At 41.2% G+C, this 23710-nt stretch overlaps 1 protein-coding gene across 1 annotated transcript in view; it reads left to right on the forward strand.

The window, feature by feature from the left end:
* Window positions 1–23710, forward strand: part of LOC138808647 (inactive tyrosine-protein kinase transmembrane receptor ROR1) — a 150272-nt gene that overhangs the window by 89565 nt on the left and 36997 nt on the right. Inside the window, exons 4-6 of the mRNA XM_069994907.1 lie at window positions 16791–16918; window positions 18927–19244; window positions 20707–20952. Coding sequence (XP_069851008.1) covers window positions 16791–16918; window positions 18927–19244; window positions 20707–20952 — 692 coding nt within the window. The remainder of the gene's footprint in view (window positions 1–16790; window positions 16919–18926; window positions 19245–20706; window positions 20953–23710) is intronic.

Below are 23710 nucleotides of genomic sequence, written 5' to 3' on the forward strand. Positions count from 1 at the left end.
CTTTGCATTTTGGGTTAAAGAAATCAGTGGGAAAAACAAATTGTTTAAATAGGGATACAGATGGACCCATCGCAACAATGAGATGTTCAAGACGTTATGTTGAAAAACGAATTTTACAACTTTGGCGGGGGTGGGAGGAGTGAACAGTGATGGGAAGGGGAAACAAAGGAGGAGGCAACAATGCTTGATAAGAAATGTACTCATTGCCTTGCTTATGTAATTGTAACCCCTCAGTATGGTATTTTCACAAAAAAAACTTATTAATAGAGAAAAAATAGAAATCAGTGGGAGGGAACAAAACATAGGTGTCTTATCTTTAACCTGTCAGCTCAGAAAGAATATGTGTGAGGTTGTAAGACTAAAGGTAGAGGGGAGGAATGGGGGAGGGGGGAATGGAGATTGGAACTGTCATGTTCCACCCTTTGAGGCTATATTCAAATGAGGACTTGCTGAAGGCTGATGGTGTTGGAACCTGCAGAAGTCTGTACAGGCATAACTGAGAAACATAGAGTATAAATTTGTAAGCATTTATTAGGGCCTTCAATGAACCAGGTTATATGTACTAGGCTCTGCTCAGAGTAAGATTGAGAATGGATTAGGAGTGCAAAGAAAAATAAGAACAGCTCCTGCTTTTCAGGAACATTCTGCCTGATAGAGGAACAGACCTCACAACAAATAATCATGGTAGAATGAACTAAGTGTAGGATACTGGAGATTTTCTGTCTTCTCATAGAATAGATTGGGGATGATGGTGTGGATTCAGGAAAGCCTCTTAAAGAAGTGGAAATTAAACTAACACTGGAAAGATGAAGGAGAGAGAATTTCCTAGAGGTAAATGGCCAAGGCACAAATATCTGTGACAGCTGCTATGTTAGCACCTGCCAGCTGGTTTTTAACACCAGTGTCTGAAGATTGATGGGAACAATGGCTGGAGACAAAACTTAGTATGGTCAAGGTAGTTCAGGAGCCCTGTGACCTGTGTTAATGTGCCAAGACTGTCTCCAGTAAATGTCATGTGGTAGAGAGTCACTGAACAGTTGTCAGAGAGAGGTGATCTACTCTCTCCATTAGGTAGCTCCTTCTACTTCAGTTTACAGAGCCAAGAAGGGAGGTACAGAGGCCAATTAAGAGGTTGCTGCAGCCATCTTGGTAGGATGCCGTAAGAGTTTAAACTGGAGTAACCATAAGGCATTCAGCTTGGAAAGAACATTGGAACTGGAAAGAACATAATATAGTTAAAATTCCATAGTATACAAATCGAGTCACTAAGGACAAAAGAGAGTGACCTCACCAAGGTTGTATGGAAATAACCTTGTTGGCAGCCAAAATGAGAGCAAGACCATATAGTCTTCAGGTTTCCAGCCCAGTGACTTTTCCATTCAGGGATGCCAAGTTTGGTCCCAGCATCCTGCTTCACTTAGGTAATGCCCTAGCAAAACTTGAAACTTATTTGGCCAGCATGTTTCCTGTCAATAGCTAGGAAGTAAGAAAAGTCTTTGCTGGAGGTGGGGATCCTGAATCGAGCCAACTTGCCTGGGAGGGTTCTTTTCTATCCATCATCTTTCTACTTTTGCTTCCCTCTTCTCCTCCTTCAAAAAAAAAACCAAAACCAAAGACTTTTCCAACTTCTGCTTTCAAATTTCCCTCTCTCTCTCCTGTTGAGTTTAAGTAGTGCAGAACTGGAAAGAAGATATCGCACTGTCAACAGTGTACAAACTTTCTCCAGCTTGTTTCTTCAGTTTGTTCTAAATACAGAAACATTGTTGTGCACTTGGACAGTTTTGAGGATGATATTCAATAAAACTTAACTATTTTCATCTAAATCCCTCCCTCCTCTAAGCACACAGAACCATTGTTCATGGCAATGTTACCTGCAAATACTGTTTCATGCCTCTTTTCCACTACACATGAAGTGTATTCATTTTTCTATATACTGTAGTTAGCCTTATAATGGAAACAGCAGGAAATTTGGAGCAAGAACTAAGATTTGGGGCATGAGTTTTAATCTCTGAACTCCAATTTCTTCAAGTATAAAATGAGGATTATCTTTCTTACTTTCAGAAGTTCCTGTCATAAGGCAGGAACTCACCATGCTGTAGCCTTGGAATTCCCAGACTCTAAAATTATAAGAAATTAATCACTGCTTTTTAAATAGATTATCCAGAAAGATGGGAGAAGAGAGAGAGAAGGAAATTTAAAAAATAAAATTTAAATTATCTCACGTGCATTATGCAGACCAGTGGGTGATTTGCTGTTTTCCTGCCCTTAATTTTGTGAAAATATGACTCCTCAAAAGCAAGGAAAATAAATGTGCTTCATTTAAGTGGTAAACTAAACATTTTTAATTTCTTGAATGGAGCCATGTATTTATCGTAAGTTGGGCAGCATTTGGGAAAAATGAATCAGGCATCTGCAGTATACTACTGAACTTCTATATCCTGGGCATTCACATTTTGGGGTTTTTGTTTTTTTGTTGTTGTTTTTCTCAATGGTAGTCTTATGGAACCATCTGTCCATGGAGAACAAGGGTCATATTCCCTCTGTCCCCTCCTCCCTGCTCCCCTGCAAATTGTTTCTCTTTATTTTTATTTTGTATTTTTATTTTTTTAGCTCTGCATTCCACATAGAAGATAAAACACCAGTATTTGTCTTTTTCAGTCTGTTTTAAAACTGCAACTTCCTGTTCCAAACATTTTCCTGCTCACAGCATGATTTTCTTCATTTATAGTGGAAAATCATGCCAATATACCACTTTTTCTTTATCCATTCATCATTTGTTGAATACCTGAACTGGTTCCATAGCTTGATACTACCACATTGTGAGATAATCCATTCTGAACTGATTTTTGTATGGGGTAGGAACTAGGAATCTGATTTCAGTCTTCTACCTGTGGATATCCATTTTTTTTTATACCATTTGTTAGAAAAGGCTGTCTCCTCGCGGATGTATATTTTTGTCTTCTTTGTCAAGAATCTGATGTCTGTAGTTTTGTAGGCTTATTTTTGCATCCTCAGTTCTATTCCACTGTTCTACATAAGTTACTGTGGCTCTGTAGTATAATTTGAAGTTGTGAAACCTCCAGCATTGGTCTTTTTGCACTGCATTGCTTTGGCTATTCTGTCTTTTGGGGCTTCTTTACGAATTTCAGTTGATTTTTCTTTAATGTGGATTACATTAAATCTTTAGATCAATTTTGGTACTATAGCCATTTCTACAATATTCAAATTGCTGATCCATGAACATTGCAGGTCTTCCTATCTTCTAATGCCTTCTATATTTTTCTCCTCCCAGTTTAATAGTTTACACAGTAGAGATCATTCACCTTCTTAAGATTATTCCTAGTTACGTTGTGGGTTTCTTTTGTTTGTTTTGAGGTTATCATAAATGGAATTATTTTCTTGATTTATTTGTCAATCTGTTTGTTATTGGCATGAAGAAGAGCTACTAGTTTCATAGGTTGATTTTATATACTGCTACTTTGCTGGAATTACTTATAAGATCAAAGAGTTCTATGGTTTAGTCTTTAGGACCTTTTTTTTCTGTAGGACCTTTTAGGTGTAGAATATTATCATTTGTAAATAGGGATAATTTGGGTTCTTCCTTTTATATTTGTATCCCCTTTGTGCATTTTTCTTTGTCCAATGTTCTGGCAAAAAAAAAAAAAGCACTGGGTTGATTAAGAGAAGAGAGATTAGGTACCCTTGTTTCATTCCTGATTTTAGAGGAATTTTTTACCCATTAAATTTTTGCCTATTTAATACAATGTTTCTATAGACTTTTCGCTTATAGCTGTTTTATGTTTACATACATTTCTTCTATTCCTACTTTTCTTCAAGAGTTTTATAATGATGTTAATTTTGTCAAAGCTTTGTCTTCATTTCTGAGATACTATGATTTTAATGTCTCGTTCCTATTATGTACTGTGTTGTTTTTTATTTATTTTGCCTCTAGTGAACCATCCTCACATCATTGGAATGAAATTAACTTGTTTGTGGCGTATAATCTTTTTTAATGTGATGCTGAATTCAGTTTGCCAGCATTTTATTAGGAAATTTTGTATCTATGTTCATTAGGGAAATAAGTAGTTTCTTTTCTTTCTTTTTTTCTTTTTGGTTCTTATTTTGTTGTGGTATTGGGTAAGACTAGCTTCATAGAATGAGCTTGGTTGCATTTCTTTTATTTCTGTTTAATGTAGTAGTTTGAAGAACATTAGTCTTAGTCCTTTACAGATCTAGTAGAAATCAGCAGTGAGTCCACACCATCCTGGACGCTTCTTTCTTGAGAGACCCTTTGCTCTGATTGCCTGTTATAGCCCCCTTGGGATTGTTTATGGCTAGAAGTTTATCCATTTCTCATAGAATTTACTAGAATAGACTCCTATCTCTAATTTATTAGAATATACATCTTCAAAATAGTCCTTGATGATTCTTCAGATTTAATTGACAGGTATTTAACATCCCTCTTTTCTACTTCTAATTTATTAACTTGTATTTCACTCTCTTTTGCTTTAGCTAAGGGTTTGTTGATCTTGTTTATCTTTTCAACCAATCAACTCTTGTTTCAATAATTTTTTGTTGTTCTTTTAGGCTCCATTTGATTAATTTCCACTCTGATAATCCTTTTTTCTTTCTACCCACTGATTTGGGGTTTGACTTGATCTTGGTTTCTAAAAAGTTTGAGGTGCATTGTTATTAATTTGAGCTGTCAGTGGGTTTTTAATGTTGGAATCGATGGCTGGAAAACACCTTAGAACTGCCTTTGCATCCTAGTAGTTCTATTTTTCTACTATTGTAGTTTCATTTTCATTTTCTCAATTTCCTTTGTGATTTCTTCAATAACCCACTGATCATTCAGAAGTATATTACTGTTTAAGCTGCATGTGCTTATATAGTTTTTATGCTTTTTCTATCTAATTTTATTCCATTATGATCTGATAAGAGAAACTATTTCAATTATCTTGTATTTGTTAAGACTTCCATTATGGCCTAAAATGTGATCTATTTGGAGAAAGTTTCACAGTCTTAAGTAGATAGCGCTTCCTTAACTCTCAAGCACTGGGTTTTAGTAAAACCATGGGCTGAAAAAGAGAAATGGAAAAGGGAAGTGAGGAAGGAGAGGAGGAAGGAACAGAACGAAGAGATATTATTCCATCACACATTTCTCCCCTGCTCATGCAGATATTACCTAGCGGATGTTTGAATGCTAGGATATACGGCCTCTCTTTTCTGGCTCTGCACTTTCCCCCTCTAGTCAAAGTCCTTAATCCACTCCTACTTCTCATTTTGCCATTTTGGATTTCACAACTCTGTCCCAGAGACTCTTCTTAATCCATTCCTATTCCATGTATCCCATATTAACCCTTATTTTCATGTTCATTTCTATCTTTACAGTCTTTCAAATTGTGAGATTCTAAATTTGATGCAGATATCTCTGTTGTCTTTGAGGAGTCTGGGAGTTGGAGTAGGGATATCTATGTGGGGGGTTGGAGATTAGGGTGGGTGTCTTGTATAGGCTAGGGTTAGGAGGCTGGGGTTGGGTTGGGGTTTGGTGTTCTATTGTTTTGAGATGCTAGGGGTTGAGTTGGGAGAGGCTGTTTAGAGGTTAAGGGCTGAGGATTGGAGTAAGGCACCTCTGTATTGTCATTTGAGGACTGGGAGTTGGGGTGGGGGCATCTCTGTTTAGGTTTAGGGTAGGGATCTCTATTGTCTTTTAAGGAGATAAAGTGGGTATCTCTATTTAAAGACTGGGGGATTGAAGATTAGAGTGGGAAATTTCTGAATTTGGGGGGCGTCTAGAGGGCAGAGGAATCTCTGTTTAGAGGTTGGAGGTTGGGGGTTGGGGTGGGGATTTCTGTCTTCTCTAGGATTTGGGGTGCAGGGTCTGTGTATAGGAGCTGCAAGTCTTTTGTAGACACCATGTGCAGGAGTGGAAGACAAAGATGGGGTGAAACAGAAGAGCAAGGATTGGGGATTAGGTTTCATCCCACTTCTGAGTAGTTAGATGAAATCAAGACTCTCCTAAGAAGTCCCTACATTCCATGTTCCACTCTTGCCACAAACCTTCTCTTTTTTCAATCCATGGCCAAAGGCATAAAAGGAAAATAGAAGAAAAAAATCAAAGCATTTGTGGCAGAAAATCTATCCAGATTGGTATGTGTGAGTTTCATTTTATTTCAAAGTCCCATTATTCTCAATGGGAAAATTTAGGGGGTGGTTTGAATGCCTGATATTTGGAGAACTGCCAAAGCACATCCTCAGGGTTTCTGATGAGAAGTTGGGGGCTCTGACTGTCACGGCGCCCTCTCTGCATCAGCTGACCTGAGGGAGCAGAGCCGGCTCTTTAACATCAGGGAAAGCAAAAACATCCCAGGCATTTTTAGAAGGTGCCAGGCCACTCCTATCACAAAAACCTCAGCAAATTGAAGCAGGCAAAAATCACTCATTCCATTTATTAGCAATCTTTCCTCTTCCTATAAATACCATTCTAGTGCAGTCCTATCATTGCAAGTATGTTTTTAAAAAGGAATAAAATATATTACGTGCCTGATTTTCCTTCAAATTACATTTGTGAGATATAAGTCTGGGTCATTAGGCTCTTCTTTTTTTATTTTTTCTTTTCCCAAATGCAATGCAACCCTTGTGTTCCCCAGCATCACCACGAAGCTAAGCCAACACCTTCCCTTCGCTAAGTTGGGCACAAATAACTATTATGTGCTGCTGTGGAAACTATGACAGAATGTTATTTATCTGTTTGTTTTAATGGTTCCTGGCCAAAGGAAGTGGGGGGGAGAAGGGTGAGGGATGGAGAAAACCTTGAAATTTGATTGGATTTTTTTAAAAGAAAAAAAAATATGTAACACAGAGTAAAGAACTTTTTAGGTAAGGGAGTCAGTGTTCTCAGGTATCTGTGTCCAGCTGTGGGAACCACACGAGCTACGAGCTGCGTGACACAGTTACTTCAAAATCACTTGTGCTTACAAAGGCATTCCAGTGAAAGACAAAGGGATATTAGGGTGAGTGGAATTCTCAGTCTCATAGATTTAAGTCTTCTCTGTGAGTCATTGCTCCTCCGGATTGACATGCTTTGATTGGCTCGCTTTGAAAATTGACCTTACAGGTCAAGTATGCTAACACGTTGCCCTCTTTGATGCCCGCTTTCCAATGGTCTTTAGAAAACAGTCTGTGAGTTAACATTGGGATCACATATTTCACCTGTAATCACATCACCGCATCCAGCCTGAGGCAAAGTCAGCTTCAGGTGTTCCCCAACAGCTCCCCATCCAACTGGCTCTTTCCATGTACCTCTCTGTACCTGTCCGGGTGCAACTTTACCAGAGTGCCTCATTCTGAGATGATGTCCAGTTAAAGATGCTAAGCCTCAAATGATGTTCTTTCTCCTGGTTGCCAGTTAGCTGAGGATACTTCTAGGCTCAAAAAAGGTGTCAGGAAAAAGATCGCTTTGGATATTTGGTAAACTCTTGAGACCACATCTGATTATGATCTCTTATCTACATCTTGGTATCCTTGATGATGTTCTATGTATGTTGGGATAATTATGGACCCTTGAGGTTTATCATGTTTTACTGATACATAATAATTATACATATTTACAAGGTACACTATTTTTTGGGGGGGGGTTCCGGTCGTGGGGCCTGAACTCTGGGCCTGGGCGCTGTCCCTCAGCTCTTCAGCTCAAGGCTAGTGCTCTAAGGTACACTATTCTTTCAACACATGTATATCATGTGCAATGGTCAAATCAGAATTTGTGTGTTGACAATATTCAAAATCCTTTCTTAAGCCAGCGCCAGTGGCTCCCACCTGTAATCTTACCTGCACAGGAAGCTGGGATCTGAGGATCATTGTTTCAAACCAGCTCAGGAAAGTCTGTGAGACTCTTATTTCCAGGTAACCACCCAAGACTAGAAGTAGAGGTATCCGCAAGTGGTAGTGTGCCAGCATTGAGTAAAATGTTAAGCAGGAAGCCCCGAGTTCAAGTCTCAGTACCAGTGCATGTGAGTATGGGAATGCATGCACTTGTGTGCATGTGTGCATGAGCATGTGTATGCATGCGCACACACACACACACACACACACACACACACACACACACACACACACAGCCTTTCTTCTAGCTATTTTGAGTTATACTGTAAATTAACTGTAGTCATCCTACTGTTCAGTGCAACAAAACATTCCTTCTATGCAACTGTGGTTTGTACCCATGGCCCTCCCCTCTCTGTCATCCACTATATCCTATTCTCTACTCCATGAGATGACCTCGTTTAAGCTCCCTCAAAGAATGTGCCTGTCTTTTATTTAACAGTGTGTCTTTCATTTCTCTCCAGCTTGCCACAAATGTTAATATTTGATTCCTTTTTTGTGTGTGCACAAATAATATTTGGATGTGCATATACATCACCTTTCCTTTATTCATACAACAGTGAACAGCCGGTTGATTCTGCATCTTGGCTATCTTTATCTTGGCACTCTTTATCTGCAGCATAGTGTTTCCTCTTCTTTGGTTATATACCCAGTTGTGGAACTTCTGGATCATGTTATTTCTATCTTTTGTTTCTTGAGTAACCTCCATGTTATTTTCACAATGTGGAATGTGTGTTCTAATTTACATTCTCACCAACACTATAAAAATCTCTGTGTCTCTCTGCTTCCTTGATAGCATTTGGTATTTTTTGTTTTTGGTTTGGTTTAACTTGTGATGGTCCTAGGGCTTGAACTCAGGGCCTAGGCACTGTCCCTGAGTTTTTTGCTCAAAGCTAGCACTTTACTATTTGATCCACAGCTCCACTGTTGGCTTTTTTTAACTGTTTGATTGTAGATAAAAGTCTCCTATGTGGGATCCTTTTTTGTTTTCTGTCGATTGTGGGGCTTGAACTCAGTGCCATGATCTTTCTTGCTTAAGACTAGTATTCTACCACTTGAGCCACAGCTCCATTTCTGGCTCTTTTGGTGATTAACTGGGGATATGAGTGTCACAGACTTTCTTGCCTGGGCTGGAGATCCTCGGATCTCAGCCTCATGAGAGGCTAGGATTACAGGTGTAAGCCACTGGCACATGGCTATTTTTCTTTTTTATGGTTGCCATTCTGACTGAGGTGGGATGATATGTCATTAAAATTTTCATTTGCATTTGCATTTCCCTGATGTTCAACATTTTTCATTAGCCATTTAATATCATTTTAAAAGAAATCTCTATATGCACCATTAATCAGATTATCTGTGTTTTGCCATGGGGTTGTTTTGCGCTCCTTATATATTCTGGATACTAATCCCCTGTGGGATGAATATTTTACAAATGTTTTCTCCCATTCTGCAGATTTTCTTTTTATTCTGGTTTCTTGGCTGTGCCAAAGGTTTCAGTTTGACCAAATCCATTTGTCGATCATCATCTCTTTTTGTGATAGCTGTTTTTCACCTCCAAGTGATTTGACTGCACCTCCCTGGGTGACGAGGGGGGGGAACCTGCCGCTCAGCTGGGGGGGAACCTGCCGCTCAGCTGGGGGGGAACCTGCCGCTCAGCTGGGGGGGAACCTGCCGCTCAGCTGGGGGGCTTCACAGCTCTCCTGAGGTTTTCAAAGCTTCCATGTGGCTTTGCTTTTAACCAGAGTGGCAAATAGGTGGCTTGTTTTCACATTTTTATAAAGGATACTTTCCATCCATTTGTGGTCATGAGGGTCTTTTGGGAAGCAACTGGCAAGTTATTTTGCTTGAGTAAGGAGAGATTGCTGCCCTCACACAAGAAAGCAAGCAGCATTGTGAATCGCTCCAGGAGCACCGTTACAGACTCTCTAGCTCTTTGAGCTGGATGGTGAAATTCCTTCCAGGGTTTAGGCCAGGTATCTTGATACAGTTACATCTCTTGGCCTCCTCGAGTGTGGTAGGAGGTCCATTCAGAGGCGCTGGGTTATTTAGCTGACTTTTCCATTAGGTGCGGTGGGTTTAGGGAGTCACTCTGTCCGTCAGTCTACATGAAGAGCCATGAGAATCAAATCAAAGATATTTGCTGATACTCCACAAATCACCAATACTTATATCATACTAATCTGTAGGAAAGGGCCTACAGGGCTGGGCCCATATCCTCCCCCAACTTCAAGGCTTGAAATTCAAGCCATTGGCCCTCTCTGAGGCAGAGTCCCTTTGGGTATAAATGTGTTTTGTTTTAATAGAGGTGAAATTCACATAACACAATTAACCATTCTAAATTGAATGGTTCAGTAGTACAACCACAAAGGTATGCAATGACTGCCTCTCCAATTAATCACTTTCTTCCCCTCCCCAGCCCATTTTCCATCACTAAAAGGTTACATGTTCTGAATATTCCAACTAAATGAGCCAAACATGTTTTCATGGCCATCCTATTTCACTTGGCATAGTGGTTTTGATGTTCATTTACATTGTATCAGGTTTTGATACCTCATCCCTTTTAATGGCTGAATAATATTCCACCTTCTGTATCTGGAATTCCTTACCTATCCTCATCTGTTAATGGCCATTGAATTGTTTCCACCTTTGGCTATGGTGAATAGCGTGTCCATGAATGTCTGTGCACAAATACTTGTTTGAGGACCTGTTCTCAATCCTTTGGCTTAAGTTTTATAGTTAATAATTCTCTTCTCACTAAGGAGAGGCATACATTTTAACATTATTATTCTAAAGGGAATTTTTAGGGCCAAAATCATCATGAGTTAGTTCAGCTGATTATGTCTAGTAGATGGGCCTGTGTCTTGTGTTATTCTGATGAGGACAAACATGGTTTCCAGGCTGGGGAGCATTTCTGGTATAGTGGGCAAGCTAGGGCAGTCTCTGCAGTCTGTTACAGTCCTGATGATCAGTCAGTGAAAGGGAGAGTGAGACACAAAAAGACAGCATGCAGTCAGAAACCTGTGTGGGTGTTCTGTTGTGAGTGGACACTTTTCTGGGGGGTACAGAGCACCTGGATCATCTTAAAGAGGAGAAGAAAGGCATGGTGCCTAACACCTGTAATCTTTGTCTCTTTTGGAGGCAGAGATCAGGATGATCAAGGTTCCAAACCACCTCAGGCAAAAATATTTGCAAGACTACATTTTCATCAATTTAAAAAAAAAGATGGGTATGGTGGCATATGTCTGTTATCCTAGGTACACAGAAAGCCTAAAATAGTAGGATCACAGTCCGAGCAAACATGTGAGACCCTCTTTGAAAACTGACAGAAGCGTTAAGGATGTGGCTCCAACAGTAAAGCACTTGCTTTAGCAAGTGGGCAGTCCTGAGTTCAACCCCTAATAGCTCCAGGAAGGAAAAAGAAAAAGACAAGACAAGATGATGAAGAGGGTGGGGTATATTCCAGGCCTCATGAATAACATGGTCTAAATATGGAAGCATCCAGGACTTGCAAGACAGTAGCAAGTCAAGTATCAGAAGGTTCCCGGGCTTCCCCAGCAAGGTAAGAAGCAGGAAACACTGGCAGGCAGTGGATGAGGAAATCCCTCAGAAGAGCCCTCTCTTCCCTCACTCTCCAAAACTTCCTACAGGGAATCTTCCTAGGGCCACATGGTTCTGGTCCACCATCTTTCAGGCCAGTTCCAGCCTCCTTCTTCAGCTTCTCACCTAGGGGAAACAGAGGCTGTAGAGCTGGTGGGCAAAACTGTATCTGGTTTTCCCAATCCCACCACAGAGAATCGGGAAGGTTGTAGAGGCTGGCCACGTGGTAACTTAATTACGAGAAGTTTATGAGAAACAGGCTTGCCGATCACAAAGCACCCTGCACCTTGACATCACGATGAGGTGGCTGGCGCAGGCTGGTGCCAGCTGCTGTGATGAATGGCTGGGGCTTCTTTGCCATAGGATGCAGCCTCAAGCACGCTCGGTGCAAGAGTCCTTGTACTTTTGCAGCCTTGCTGTTTCATGTTTTCAATTTATGAAGCATGCAGCAAGGCAGGAAGACATCCATGATGAAAGAAGTGTGAACTGGAAAAAAGCACAAAGCTGATTGACTCCGGGAGCCCGTACGGGCATTTGCTCTCCTCCCGCCTGCACAAGCAGGAAAAGGCATGGAAAGAAAGGTGACTGTGACTTTACCTTTAAAAGAAACCCTCTGGACACTGAGTGTACTTCAAAGAAACTTCCTTCTCCAAACCATGTGGAGGCGAGCTACAGGAGGGGAAACAGCCATTCTAGGACACATCTAGCCGTCTGTTTGTTCTGTGACTTTGGACAGTTCTTCATGGTTCCCGACCCTCAGTTTTCTCATCGTTACACTACCACCTTCTTTCTCATTTACTTTTCTTTTTTTTTCTTTTTGGTCCCAGGACTTGAACTCAAGGCCTGGACCCAATCCTTTAGGTTTTTTTTTTTTTTTTTTACTCAAGGCTGATGTTCCACCTCTTGAACCACACCTCGATTTCCAAGTTTTCAATGGTTAACTGGAGATTTGAATCTCATGGATTTTTCTTCCTAGACTGGCTTTGAACCATAATCCTCAAATCTCTGCCTTCTGAGTAGCTAGGATTATAAGTGTGAGCCACCAGAGCTCAGCACCATCACCTTCTTTGTAAGACTGCTGTCAGAATTAAATTATTCGATGCTGTTTTATAAATCTATGAAACTCAACAGAGTAGAGGCTTCTTACAAAGTCTCTTGTTTCCGATTAGGCTAATTAACAGCAGTGTTGAGGAACAGAACATCATTACTGATCTAACTGCATAGTGTAGTGTCTGAGTTTGCATTTTCAGTTTACTCACTGGGTTTTGTTGTTATTGTTTTGGTTTTGATGGGGATTTTTTTTTTGTTAATTTGAGCAAGTTACTTAATTTCTCTGAACTGGGGCATTTACCTTTGTAAGCTAAAGATGAGAAAAATACCTCATGAGGAGATGCTTTAAGAAAGTACCGAAAGCTAGGCACAGTGGTAGACACCTGTAATCCTAGCTACTTTGAAGGTGGATCATGGTTTGAGGCTAGTAAGACAAATGCACAAACTCTTATTGCACAAATAAACTAAAGCAAAAGAAAGGGCATGACGTAAGTGTAGAGCACTTGTCTAACAAGCATAAGGTGCTGAGTTCAATCCTCAGTACAAAGAAAGGAAAGGAAGAGGAGGGGAGGGGAGGAAGGTGTGAGGAGGGAGGCAAAACAAATCCAACATGGCACCCAGCATAGACAGAGGGAGGAAGGACCGAACACAGCACCTAGCACAGAACAAAGGTACTTATTATTTGTTTCAATGTTGTGGTTCTCAACCCATATTTAACTTATATAACTTTTTCATGAATGAATACTTGGGTCTGCCCCCTCCCCACTGCACCCCTTACCCCCCCTCCCCCAGTAGGAGTCAACAGGTCCAGGTAAGACCCAAGCCCTGGAATTTTTGAAGGCTTCCCAAAGAGATACTTACTTACAAGCAGCCAGGGCTGAGAACTACTCCTGAGCAGATGACATTACATACTTGTTTGTTTTTCAGTTTGAGGCTTTTAAATATATCTGTCCCTGAGAGACTGGTCAGAATAGCAAGAATTTTAGACATCATCAAAAATTCAATACACCTGCAGCTCCTAAGCCTTTCATAAGAAATGGGCAGCCAAGGAACTGCATTCCATTTTATTCTGAAGAAAAAAAAAATTATTTGGTCTTCTTTTTTAAGAGTCTTGAACTGGAAAGGTGGTAAGAAGTTTAACCTAAGCCTCACACATAAAATATGGGAACTCCCAGTAGATTAGGGATTTATATCTGGGGGTAATTCCAGGGTTTTGTCCTCCCAAGAGATATAAATTGAGGTCTTGCGAGTTTAATGTTGGGGAGGAAGAAGTGTTCTCATAATGACACGTTAAACATCAGGGCTCTTGTAATGCCGAGGGATAGAAAAGCGCCGTCCAGAGTAGCAGCGGGTGGTGTGGGAGTTGAGTCAACGCTCCCAATTTAGGTTTCCAAGCATCCAAGGCTAGGTCATTGAGAACCTTCTTTTTCCCTATAGGTTTATGGTATTAGTTACCCAATAAAAGTTGGGTTAATTTTACAACCCAAGTAAAATTTAAGCCAAAAAGAATTCCACATTGCTGTAGGATTTATGAAAGTAAACATATGGAGTGCTTGCAGGATTGGGCAACGTTGAAATTTCAATGTCTTTATGTCAGGTATATGATATATTCATTTAGATGTGAACTGAAAGAAAAAGAAAGAAAAAGAGCTTTGCAATAGAGGCTATTTTCAAGGCTAAGCTTGAAGATCCTTTTTCCATCTCCACCTTTATATGCCTGTCCAGAAAGGGCAGAGTTGAAAGCTACAGAAAACTAGCGCCCCATAAGACATTTTTCATTTTGGTTTGCTGCCTTCCTGGACTTTCTAGACACTATACACTGACATTCCTACACTGCAATCCCAGTGGGGAAGTACAACACCAGAGCTCAACCACAGTCTATGTTACAGAGTAAGACCTTCGTAACTAGCTTTTCAATAATTGCATTCTTGGATCAAATTCTTTGGAAACAATCATATGCTATCTCTGCCATGAAAAACAGTTTTCATAGCAGTCAGGCATGATGACATCTGATTGTGATCTAGCCACTCAAGAGGCTGAGGCTGGAGGCTTCTGAGTTGGAGGCCACTGTGGTAAACATGGTTGAGATCATGTTTTAAAATTAAATAAATAGGGTCTAGGTACTGGTGGCTCGCACCTATAATCCTAGCCATTCTGGGGGCTAAGATCTGAGGATTGTGGTTTGAAGCCAACCTGAGCAAGTAAGTCTATGAGCCAGATGTGGAACTATGGCTCAGGCAGTAGAGTGCCAGCAAAAAAGCTAAGGCAGAGAACTCAGGCCCTAAATTTGAGCCCCAGTAGCAGCACTAAATAAATAGGGCGAGGGGGTGTAACACAATGGCAGAGAACTTGCCTAGCATGTAGGAGGCCCTGGGTCTTATCCCAAACACTCATAAATAAGTAAATAGGTTTTAAATAGTATATGATAGAATCCTCATTGTTTCTACTTGTAAGCATGCTAGCCAATTACTACCTCAGTTTTTTAGGTAAAACACACACCTCTGTAAGCCTAGCAATTCAGAAAGGCAAGACCTAAAGTTCTCACGTCAAAGCTAATCCAGGCAGACAAATACACTCTTACTTTCAATTAAACAACAACAACAATAAAAACCTGAAGGATACCTGGCATAGCACTATGTCGGAGCAAAGAAAAGCCCAGTTAGAACACCAGGCCTTGAGTTCAAATCCTAGTACCAACACGCCCACACATGTGCGCATGCGTGTGCGTGTGCGGAGGCATCAATGGCTCAGGAGTTGACAGATTACCTGAGTATATAAACACAAGAAGGGAATTTTGTTCTCCAGACTTTGAGGGGCAGTGGGGGATGTCTCTGAGGTTTTTTGGCTCAAGGCTAGCACTCTACCACTTGAGTCACAGCTTCACTTGTGGATTTTTGGTGGTTAATTGGAGATAAGAGTCTCGCAGACTTTCCTGCCTGCTTGCACTGCTTTGAGCAAAAATGATCAGCTCTCAGCCTCCTGAGTATCTAGGATTACAGGTGTGACCTAATGGTGCCCAGCTTCTCCTCATGTGCTTTTTTGTTTTTTACCAGTCTTGGGGCTTGAACTCAGGGCGTTAGCATTCTACCACTTGAGCCACTCTGCCACTTCCAGCTTTTTCTAAGTAGTTTATTGGAGATAAGAGTCTAATGGACTTTCCTGCCCGGGGTTGGCTTTGAACCGCAATCCTCAGGTCTCAGCCTCCTGAGTAGCTAGGATTACAGGCATGAGCCACTGGTGCCCAGCATTTTCACCTTTCACTGAGAAGAAAGCACCCCCTTACGTGGGGTGAGCAGCACTGGCACCGTGATGGCCTGCCCTGGGGGCCTGCCCTGCACAGTGTTCTGGACTCCACATCTTGTGCCGATCAATGGCTCCTAAGTGAAGTCACAGTATCCCAGCATCCCCTGGGAGGTTAAGGGAATGGGCATAGCTTCTTTCCCTCCTGTTGAATCTCAACAACCTGGATCCTGAACTCTACAGTTTCCAGCCCTGGCTATTCAGTCACTAAGCATGTCCTTGATTCCCTCTGTCTCCAAGTTCAAATCCACTTTCCTGTTACTTATTATTGTCATTTGAAGCAGCAGAATTTTAAGGAGGCTGTTTTTAAAACTTTCAGGAGGCCAAGAAGGCAAGGTTATAGTTCCTCAGTGTTTCTAGATGTCCTTGGGTTTAGTGACTCATCTAAACTCTCACCTGTGGTTTTCCCTGGCCATCTTTCCACAGGGGAGAGGTGGTAGTTGGTAACTAATGGGGGAGGGGCTGCATGATCCAGCTGCCCTCTGGCTCTTCCCAGTGGTAACTGGCTTCTTACCTTGTGCTCCCGCCCCTGTTAATTGTCATGTCAATCTGAGTAAATCGTGGGGCTAATGGACCCATGCTTTTGTAGTAAATGAAGCAGAAATAATCTGTGCTTAAAAAACAAAAACTGTACAACATGTGCCCAGATTTCCAACTCATTTCCTCTTTACTCTTACAGCTACATCATCTTCCAGCCCACCACCAGCTGCGAAAATAAAAGCGTTTTCTCCCCCATATTTCAGGATGATTTTGTGCTTCAGGATGACTTTCCGGGGGTGTAGGAAACTTGACCAATGTAACCAACAGATGTTTTAAGTGATGTTTTGGGAAACGAGCAAAAAAAGCTATATTCTTTAATATAGGGTACCCAACTGCGCCTCCTAGTGAGAGTTTGGGGTACTGCTCATAGTGGAATCTGATGCCTCTGCTAACAGCTCTGCTTTGCTCTGCTTTGCTTTTAGAGATGAGTATGAAGAAGATGGATTCTGTCAGCCATACCGAGGGATTGCATGTGCTCGATTTATTGGCAACCGTACTGTTTATATGGAGTCTTTGCACATGCAAGGGGAAATAGAAAATCAGATCACAGGTGGGTGACACCGATGAGAATTATGTATTTCCCCCCGAATGACTTATTCTCACACAAACTTTTACTGAGCTGCATCTCTCTTGACAAAGGATTAGGCTAAGCATGAAGTTGGAGATCAGGACAGCGAAAACGCATGAGATGTAATCTTTGTGCTCTGGAATGAACATTAAAATAAGTCATTGAAGGTTGCTCTGAGAGAAAAGGGAAGCTTTGAGAAATCTCATATTCATTCAAACACTCAATAAATATTTTGGAGTGCTTTTTGATGTGCCAGGAACTGCTGTGTACTGGGGATGCAATGGTTGGTAAATAGGACAGGTTTGTTGCTGCCCCCCTGGAGCGTACTGTGTGAAAGCAGCTTGATATGGACTGAAATGATTTTCAAGTCCAGAAGGCAGGACTCTCATCCCTGTCCTCATAGTTACCATGTCTTCGGGGAAATAGTTTACTCGGCAAGAAAATCCCATCTTTACTTGGGACCTGAGTGATGACACTGCTGATCCTATGTCTCTTCCTGTTGTGCCTTGTGTTATTTTACCATTTGTTTTCTTTATTTGAAAGTGGATTTCTTTTTGAGAAAATCTCCTAGTGTAACACCATCTAGCATGCATAAGTAAGGGAAATATAGGATATCTTGGGCCCTTTTCGTAAAGAAATATGTTTATCGTGCCGTTTGCCACCTGCATTAAAGCGGCCTTCATGGGATTCTAATGCAGTGTCCAGATTCGGCAACTACAAATACAGGAGACCCTGTTACATCTAACAGAAGCAATGAGTGTGTTTTTCTTATCCTGAAATTTAAATGTAGCTCCTTATAGTTTATCTGATAACTTAAGGAACCCAAGACAGCAAAAGATCCAGAACCTATGTCCTCTGTGGAATTTGAAGGAACTGAGGGGCGGCAACCATTTCACCAAAAAAAGCAGCTAGGAAAGATGTCCATTGCCATTAGCTGAAGCCCTTAGTCTTTCAAGAATAATAAGACTGAAATTTAAGGTTCCACACAGGACTGGTGGCGAGGAGCTGTTGAAGTCATGTCTCAAGCTAAGAACATTTTAATGTGCTTTTTACTAAGAGTGCACATAATTAAATGGTGTTCTGATAAAACAAAATTTGCTAACCCAATTATAATAATCCTCTCTTTAGTCTGGTCATTCCGCACCAGCTTACTGGAAAGTACTACAGTCTTTATTTTTAGTTTAATTTTTTTTTATCCATTTAGCTAGTGTTTTTCAAGCCTGATTGGCTGGGTAATCTTAGTTTCTCAAGTGCTGTGAATATTCTACAGGATTAATATCCTAAGGAACATACTTTGGGAAACTGGGGCCAACCTCCCACGCTGCTTTGGGATGCCCATGCTCTGTGTACAGATACCCTCATTGGATAAGAGGCTCATAAGCTGAAGGGCCATTCATATTTCATGATATATCCTGGGACAATTGAATTGTGGTCTCTGAGAACTTCCAACTGGGCTGCCTCATTGTCAGAAGATGATGCAGAAAGTATTCAGGCCACAAAGAAATCAAGCAAGTTACCCAAAGCCATCCAGCAAGAGACAGAATTAAATGTGCTGGGTCTCAGCCACTGCCTAAACGCAAGTTCTGCCCTGGGCTGTCTCAATGTCTCAGAAACCTCACCAAACTAATAAAAAGGACCAGATGAAACACGAAGTTCTATTGTGTGGTAGTTTAAAAAAAGAAAGAAAGAAAAGAAAAATATATTGTCCTTTAACCTAATTAATTCTTTTTTATTAGGAAATGGCACATATGTAATTTAATACTGTTTTTTTAACTTCTTAGTCAAAATGTTTTTTGTTTGTTTTTTTTTTTCTCAATCCAGTGAAAGTAAAGCTGCTGAGACATCTGAACTGAATCTCCTTCACTTGGCTGTGCCTGAATCAGGCCAGCAGATTCCTTCCCGAGTGTGTTTAGATCTGATCTCTGTTGACTAGATAACTGAGCAGATAAACCCTGGCCTCCGGGAGTTAATGACTGTGTTTGCTTTGCAGCTGCCTTCACCATGATTGGCACCTCCAGTCACTTATCTGATAAGTGTTCCCAGTTTGCCATTCCTTCCCTGTGCCACTACGCCTTCCCCTACTGTGACGAGACCTCATCCATCCCCAAGCCCCGCGACTTGTGTCGGGATGAATGTGAGATCCTGGAGAATGTCCTGTGTCAAACAGAGTACATTTTTGCAAGATCCAATCCTATGATTTTGATGAGGTTAAAACTACCAAACTGTGAGGATCTTCCTCAGCCAGAGAGCCCAGAAGCTGCAAACTGTATCCGGATTGGAATTCCCATGGCAGATCCTATAAATAAAAGTAAGTGGTAGCCCTGAACTTCTGTACTGCCCTTGGGGCCTGCAACCCCTTGGCACAGGGAAGACTGGACGTTGATGCGTGGTCATTCTTCACATCGGTGCAGTTTCCATGGGAAGTCAGTCTGCCTTCCAATGGGCCACAGTGAAGATTGGTGATGGGTGGGGAAAGGTTCCCTGTACCTAGTGTAACTATTTAAAAATATAGACCATGGCTTCTCAGTAACTGCAACACAGAATTATCATGTTGCCTAGCAACTCCATTCCTGAGTATGTAACACACACTCAAGCAAAAACTCATATAAGATTGTTCACAATCCACTATTTACAATAGCCAACAAACGGGGAATAAAATAGGAAACACACCAAATGTCCATCCATCCATAAGTGGATGAAAATCATGGTATATCCACAAAATGAAATAATATTAGCCCATTTCAAAGGAAGGAAAGGCAGATACATGCTACAGCTCAGATGAAACCTAAACATATTATAGTACATGGAAGAAGCCAAACACCTCTGCATAATTCCATGTAGGTAAAATTTCCAGAACAGACAAACCCATTGTGACTGACAGGGGTAGGTGCTAGGGAGTATATGGGTAACGGTTGAATGGGTATGGAGCTTCATTTCAAGATGACAGAAGTTCAAGAGCCTAATAGTAATCAAGTAATGCAACAGGGGCAAGAATTTATGGCATATATACTGTTGTACAGTTCACACATATATGAAGCCTTGCCTACATCTTTTACCCTTTCAGCCCTGTCGAACCAAAAACAGACCCTCTGCGCATTATTTTTCACAAATAACCTTTTAGTTTCCTTGTTGGTGGTTAATACTATTTTATTAGTGAAACGAATGAATGTACCTGAAATGCTCAGAACTCTGCTCAGTGCCTAGTAGCCATTTGATAACATTACTATTACTGTGACCATGATTCCTGTGTTTACTTGCAAGGGCTACTTCAGAGGACCTTCTTCTCCCAAGTGTCCAGCCCATCATCACAAAGTGCTCTTAACTCCTACTAGAAGCCCAGAAAGCACTGCCCCTAAAAAACATTCTCTGTGAATTACCCACTAGATTCTTTATCCCATGATTCATGTCCAAGCTATCAGTCAGAATGGAAGGAAGAGTTTGGTTTGAACCTTCTTTGAACCATTCACAAGGAAATTACTCCTGGGCCCCTAGGTCCTGCCCCAGTCCCAGTTCCGATTTCTTCTGTGCTCAATATTAAAAGTCCTTGTAGAAGACTGCTTTCATTCCTGAAGACTAAGCTTTAAATCCTCCCAGGAATGTAACGGCAAGGCAAGCCATGTGTCCTGGCCCAGCAAGCAGGGAATTCGACCAGCAGGCTAGCTTGGCCTCAAGGTGAAAGGCCTTTCCTCTCCTCCAGGAACTGCTAGCTTCCAGCACCGACATCACCTCTGTTTCTTTCTGGCAGTCTGAGTTTTTCTTTTGTTCTTCAGATCACAAGTGTTATAACAGCACAGGTGTAGACTACCGGGGAACCGTCAGTGTGACGAAATCGGGGCGCCAGTGCCAACCATGGAATTCCCAGTACCCTCACATGCACACCTTCACTGCCCTGCGCTTCCCAGAGCTGAATGGAGGCCACTCCTACTGCCGCAACCCAGGGAATCAGAAGGAAGCTCCCTGGTGCTTTACCTTGGATGAAAACTTTAAGTCTGACCTGTGTGACATCCCCGAATGTGGTGAGTAGAAGTCATTGCCTCTAAGGGACCCAGTCACATTGCAAAGTATCTCTATCCCACCGAATTCACTTTGGAGAATCCTAAAGAGAAGGTGGAATTTGATTGGTGGTATTTGCTTGATCTCTAACCGTTTCTAGAGTAGCCAAAGGATTTTTTTAAAGGATGACTTTGGCACCAGGGTTGAGATTAGACTCTAGGAAGGATGTCATAGCAGACCATTGGAAGCTACTGTGATCATCAAAGGGGAAGATGTGAAGATTTAATGGGAGGAGGAAGAGTAGAAGCTCGAGTCAATGGACAGATTCAGGTTATATTTTGAAACTGGAGCTAACGGGTTACTGGTGAATCTAATATGGGATATAAAAGAATGATTTCAGATTGGGAACTTAGATTACCTTTTGCTGAGATGAAGAAATACATAAGGAAAGAAGTTCTGTGGGAACTGAACCAAAGAATAAATGCATTGTTCCCTCCCCTGGGCCAACAACACTGCCCTTTGGGTGACTTCTGACCCTTAGTTTTCAGCTAATGCCCTGCAGAAGTGGGGAATTTCCCTACACATTGGAAGACTTGATAATCTGATCAAATGAGTGAAGCTCTATTATAATTAGTTTAAGAAAAACTTAGGCATTATATATAAAAGGTGTTAATTTTCACTTCAGTGGCCTTTCTGAAGCATTCTTAGTAAACTGATGGATGGGGAGAAAAAGCCATGAAACGTTTTCAGACTGGATAGAAACAGACTATGTACATCTACAAAACACCTATGTGTAGGTAGACACAGACAGACAGATAGGTGGACAGATATCAATCTTCCATTTCACAATGAGGTGATTGGTGCTTACCATATTCATCTCCATTCAGAACCTAAAACCATGTTTTGAGCTAGTTTCAGAGCTAATGTGTTCAGATAAACACATTAGCTCTATGGAAGCATAGGGCTAAAAGACTTAGATATGTAAGTGACAGAGCCATCCACCATGGGGGTAGACCTCGAGCCCCCATCTCTCAGCATACAGCTCTGATCAAAGGGTCATGAGTTTAGCGAACATAGCTCTCATTGACAGATTCTAAAATGAATGCAAGAAAAATATAAGAATTGCCATAGCCTCAACCTCTAGATTTCACCATGCTAGCTTCCCTTATATAATATGATATCAAAAATATGTCTCTGACAGGTACTGGTGGCTCTCTCCTATAATCTTAGCTATTCAGGAGGCTGAGATCTGAGAAGAAAGGCTCAAAAGCAGACAAATCTGTGATCTTTTTTTTATTTCCAGTTACCAGGGGGAAAAAAAGCCAGAAATAAAGGCATGGATTATAAATAGCAGAAGCTATTTGTAATCAAAACAGAGTCAAGCTATACAGTGAAGCCAGGAGTTCAAATATATACACACATGCCTGAGCACACACGCATGCACGTGTACACACACACACACACATACGCAGTTCCTTTGCTAATGAAGAAATTTATCATAGTATTACTCAGTATGTTATTCATTATTATTATTATTATTGGATGAATCAGTTCAATAGTATTAGAAATGCTCAGAATATTCCTTCCTCCATACTAATCTGCCGAGAACACAGTTAAAATTTCAAGTTCAAGTCATTTGAGCAATATATTTAGATGTAAGTTAAATTTAGAGATGACAGGGCAGTGTTTACTACTGAAGATTATTATTATTTGGGGGGGGGGGTCTGGTCATAGGGCCAGAACTCTGGGCCTGGGCGCTGTCCCTCAGCTCTTCAGCTCAAGGCTCGCGCTCTACCACTTGAGCCACAGTGCCACTTCCGGCTTTTTTCTTTTTGCTTATGTGGTGCTGAGGAATCGAACCCAGGGCCTCAGGCATGCAAGGCAAGTGCTCTACCACTGAGCCATCTTCCAGCCCCTGAAGATTATTTTTAAAAAGAACATTTTCATTTCATTTAGAAAGAAAATAGTTCATCACTAAAGGAACAGGGAATTCTTGACATGTGATCTACAAGAAGCTGCTGAGAGGCCAGTGCCCGCCCTCCACCACCTCCCCCCGTGGGAAAGTGTGAGAAGATAGTGTCTGCTCTCAGGCACCCTCAGCTTCTCAGAGTCACTCCTCAACAGCTCACCTCTGACAAAACTGCCATAGTGGAATTCTGCTTTTATAACTTCTACAGGTGTTTGGTTTCATTCTTCTCCTTTTGTTGCCGCTCAAACTGTGAGAAGTAGGAATCTGCCGTGCTATTTTACCAGTGAAGAATACCAAAGCCCTGAGCAATGCTGGGACCCACTTCCCATCATCATGTAGTTTAAGGCCTCCACCATGAGGACCACAGTTTTTTCCTCAGTACCATTGCTTCCCAACTAGCAGCACTGTTCCCCTCCAGGCTAACACTGGCAATATGACACAGAAATATTGGAAAATGCCATTAGATATGTGAAACGCCATTAAATATTTAGAACACGCAGAAAGGGATTACCCCACCCAAAGTATCTATAATGCCAGGGATGAATGACTCTTTCCTACACTACACAATTATAGACTATAAAATAACAATAATTTTAAGCAGTAATTATCATTTATTGTTTACTTATAGTAGGTCACAAATGATGCTGAGAATATTATGCATTAGTGCATGATTTTATGCCCCATGAACAGGGTTATATTATACCTAAGAGTGAAAAGTGCAACATAGAGAGGTTAAGTAACTAGTCCAAGGTTACATGGTTGGTAAGAAGCCAACCCAGGACCCAAACCCATAACTTACCTTTCAAACTGTG

Source organism: Dipodomys merriami, unplaced genomic scaffold, assembly GCF_024711535.1.
Source record: "Dipodomys merriami isolate MVZ:Mamm:240054 unplaced genomic scaffold, mDipMer1.0.p SCAF_464, whole genome shotgun sequence".
NCBI classification, from domain to species: domain Eukaryota; kingdom Metazoa; phylum Chordata; class Mammalia; order Rodentia; family Heteromyidae; genus Dipodomys; species Dipodomys merriami.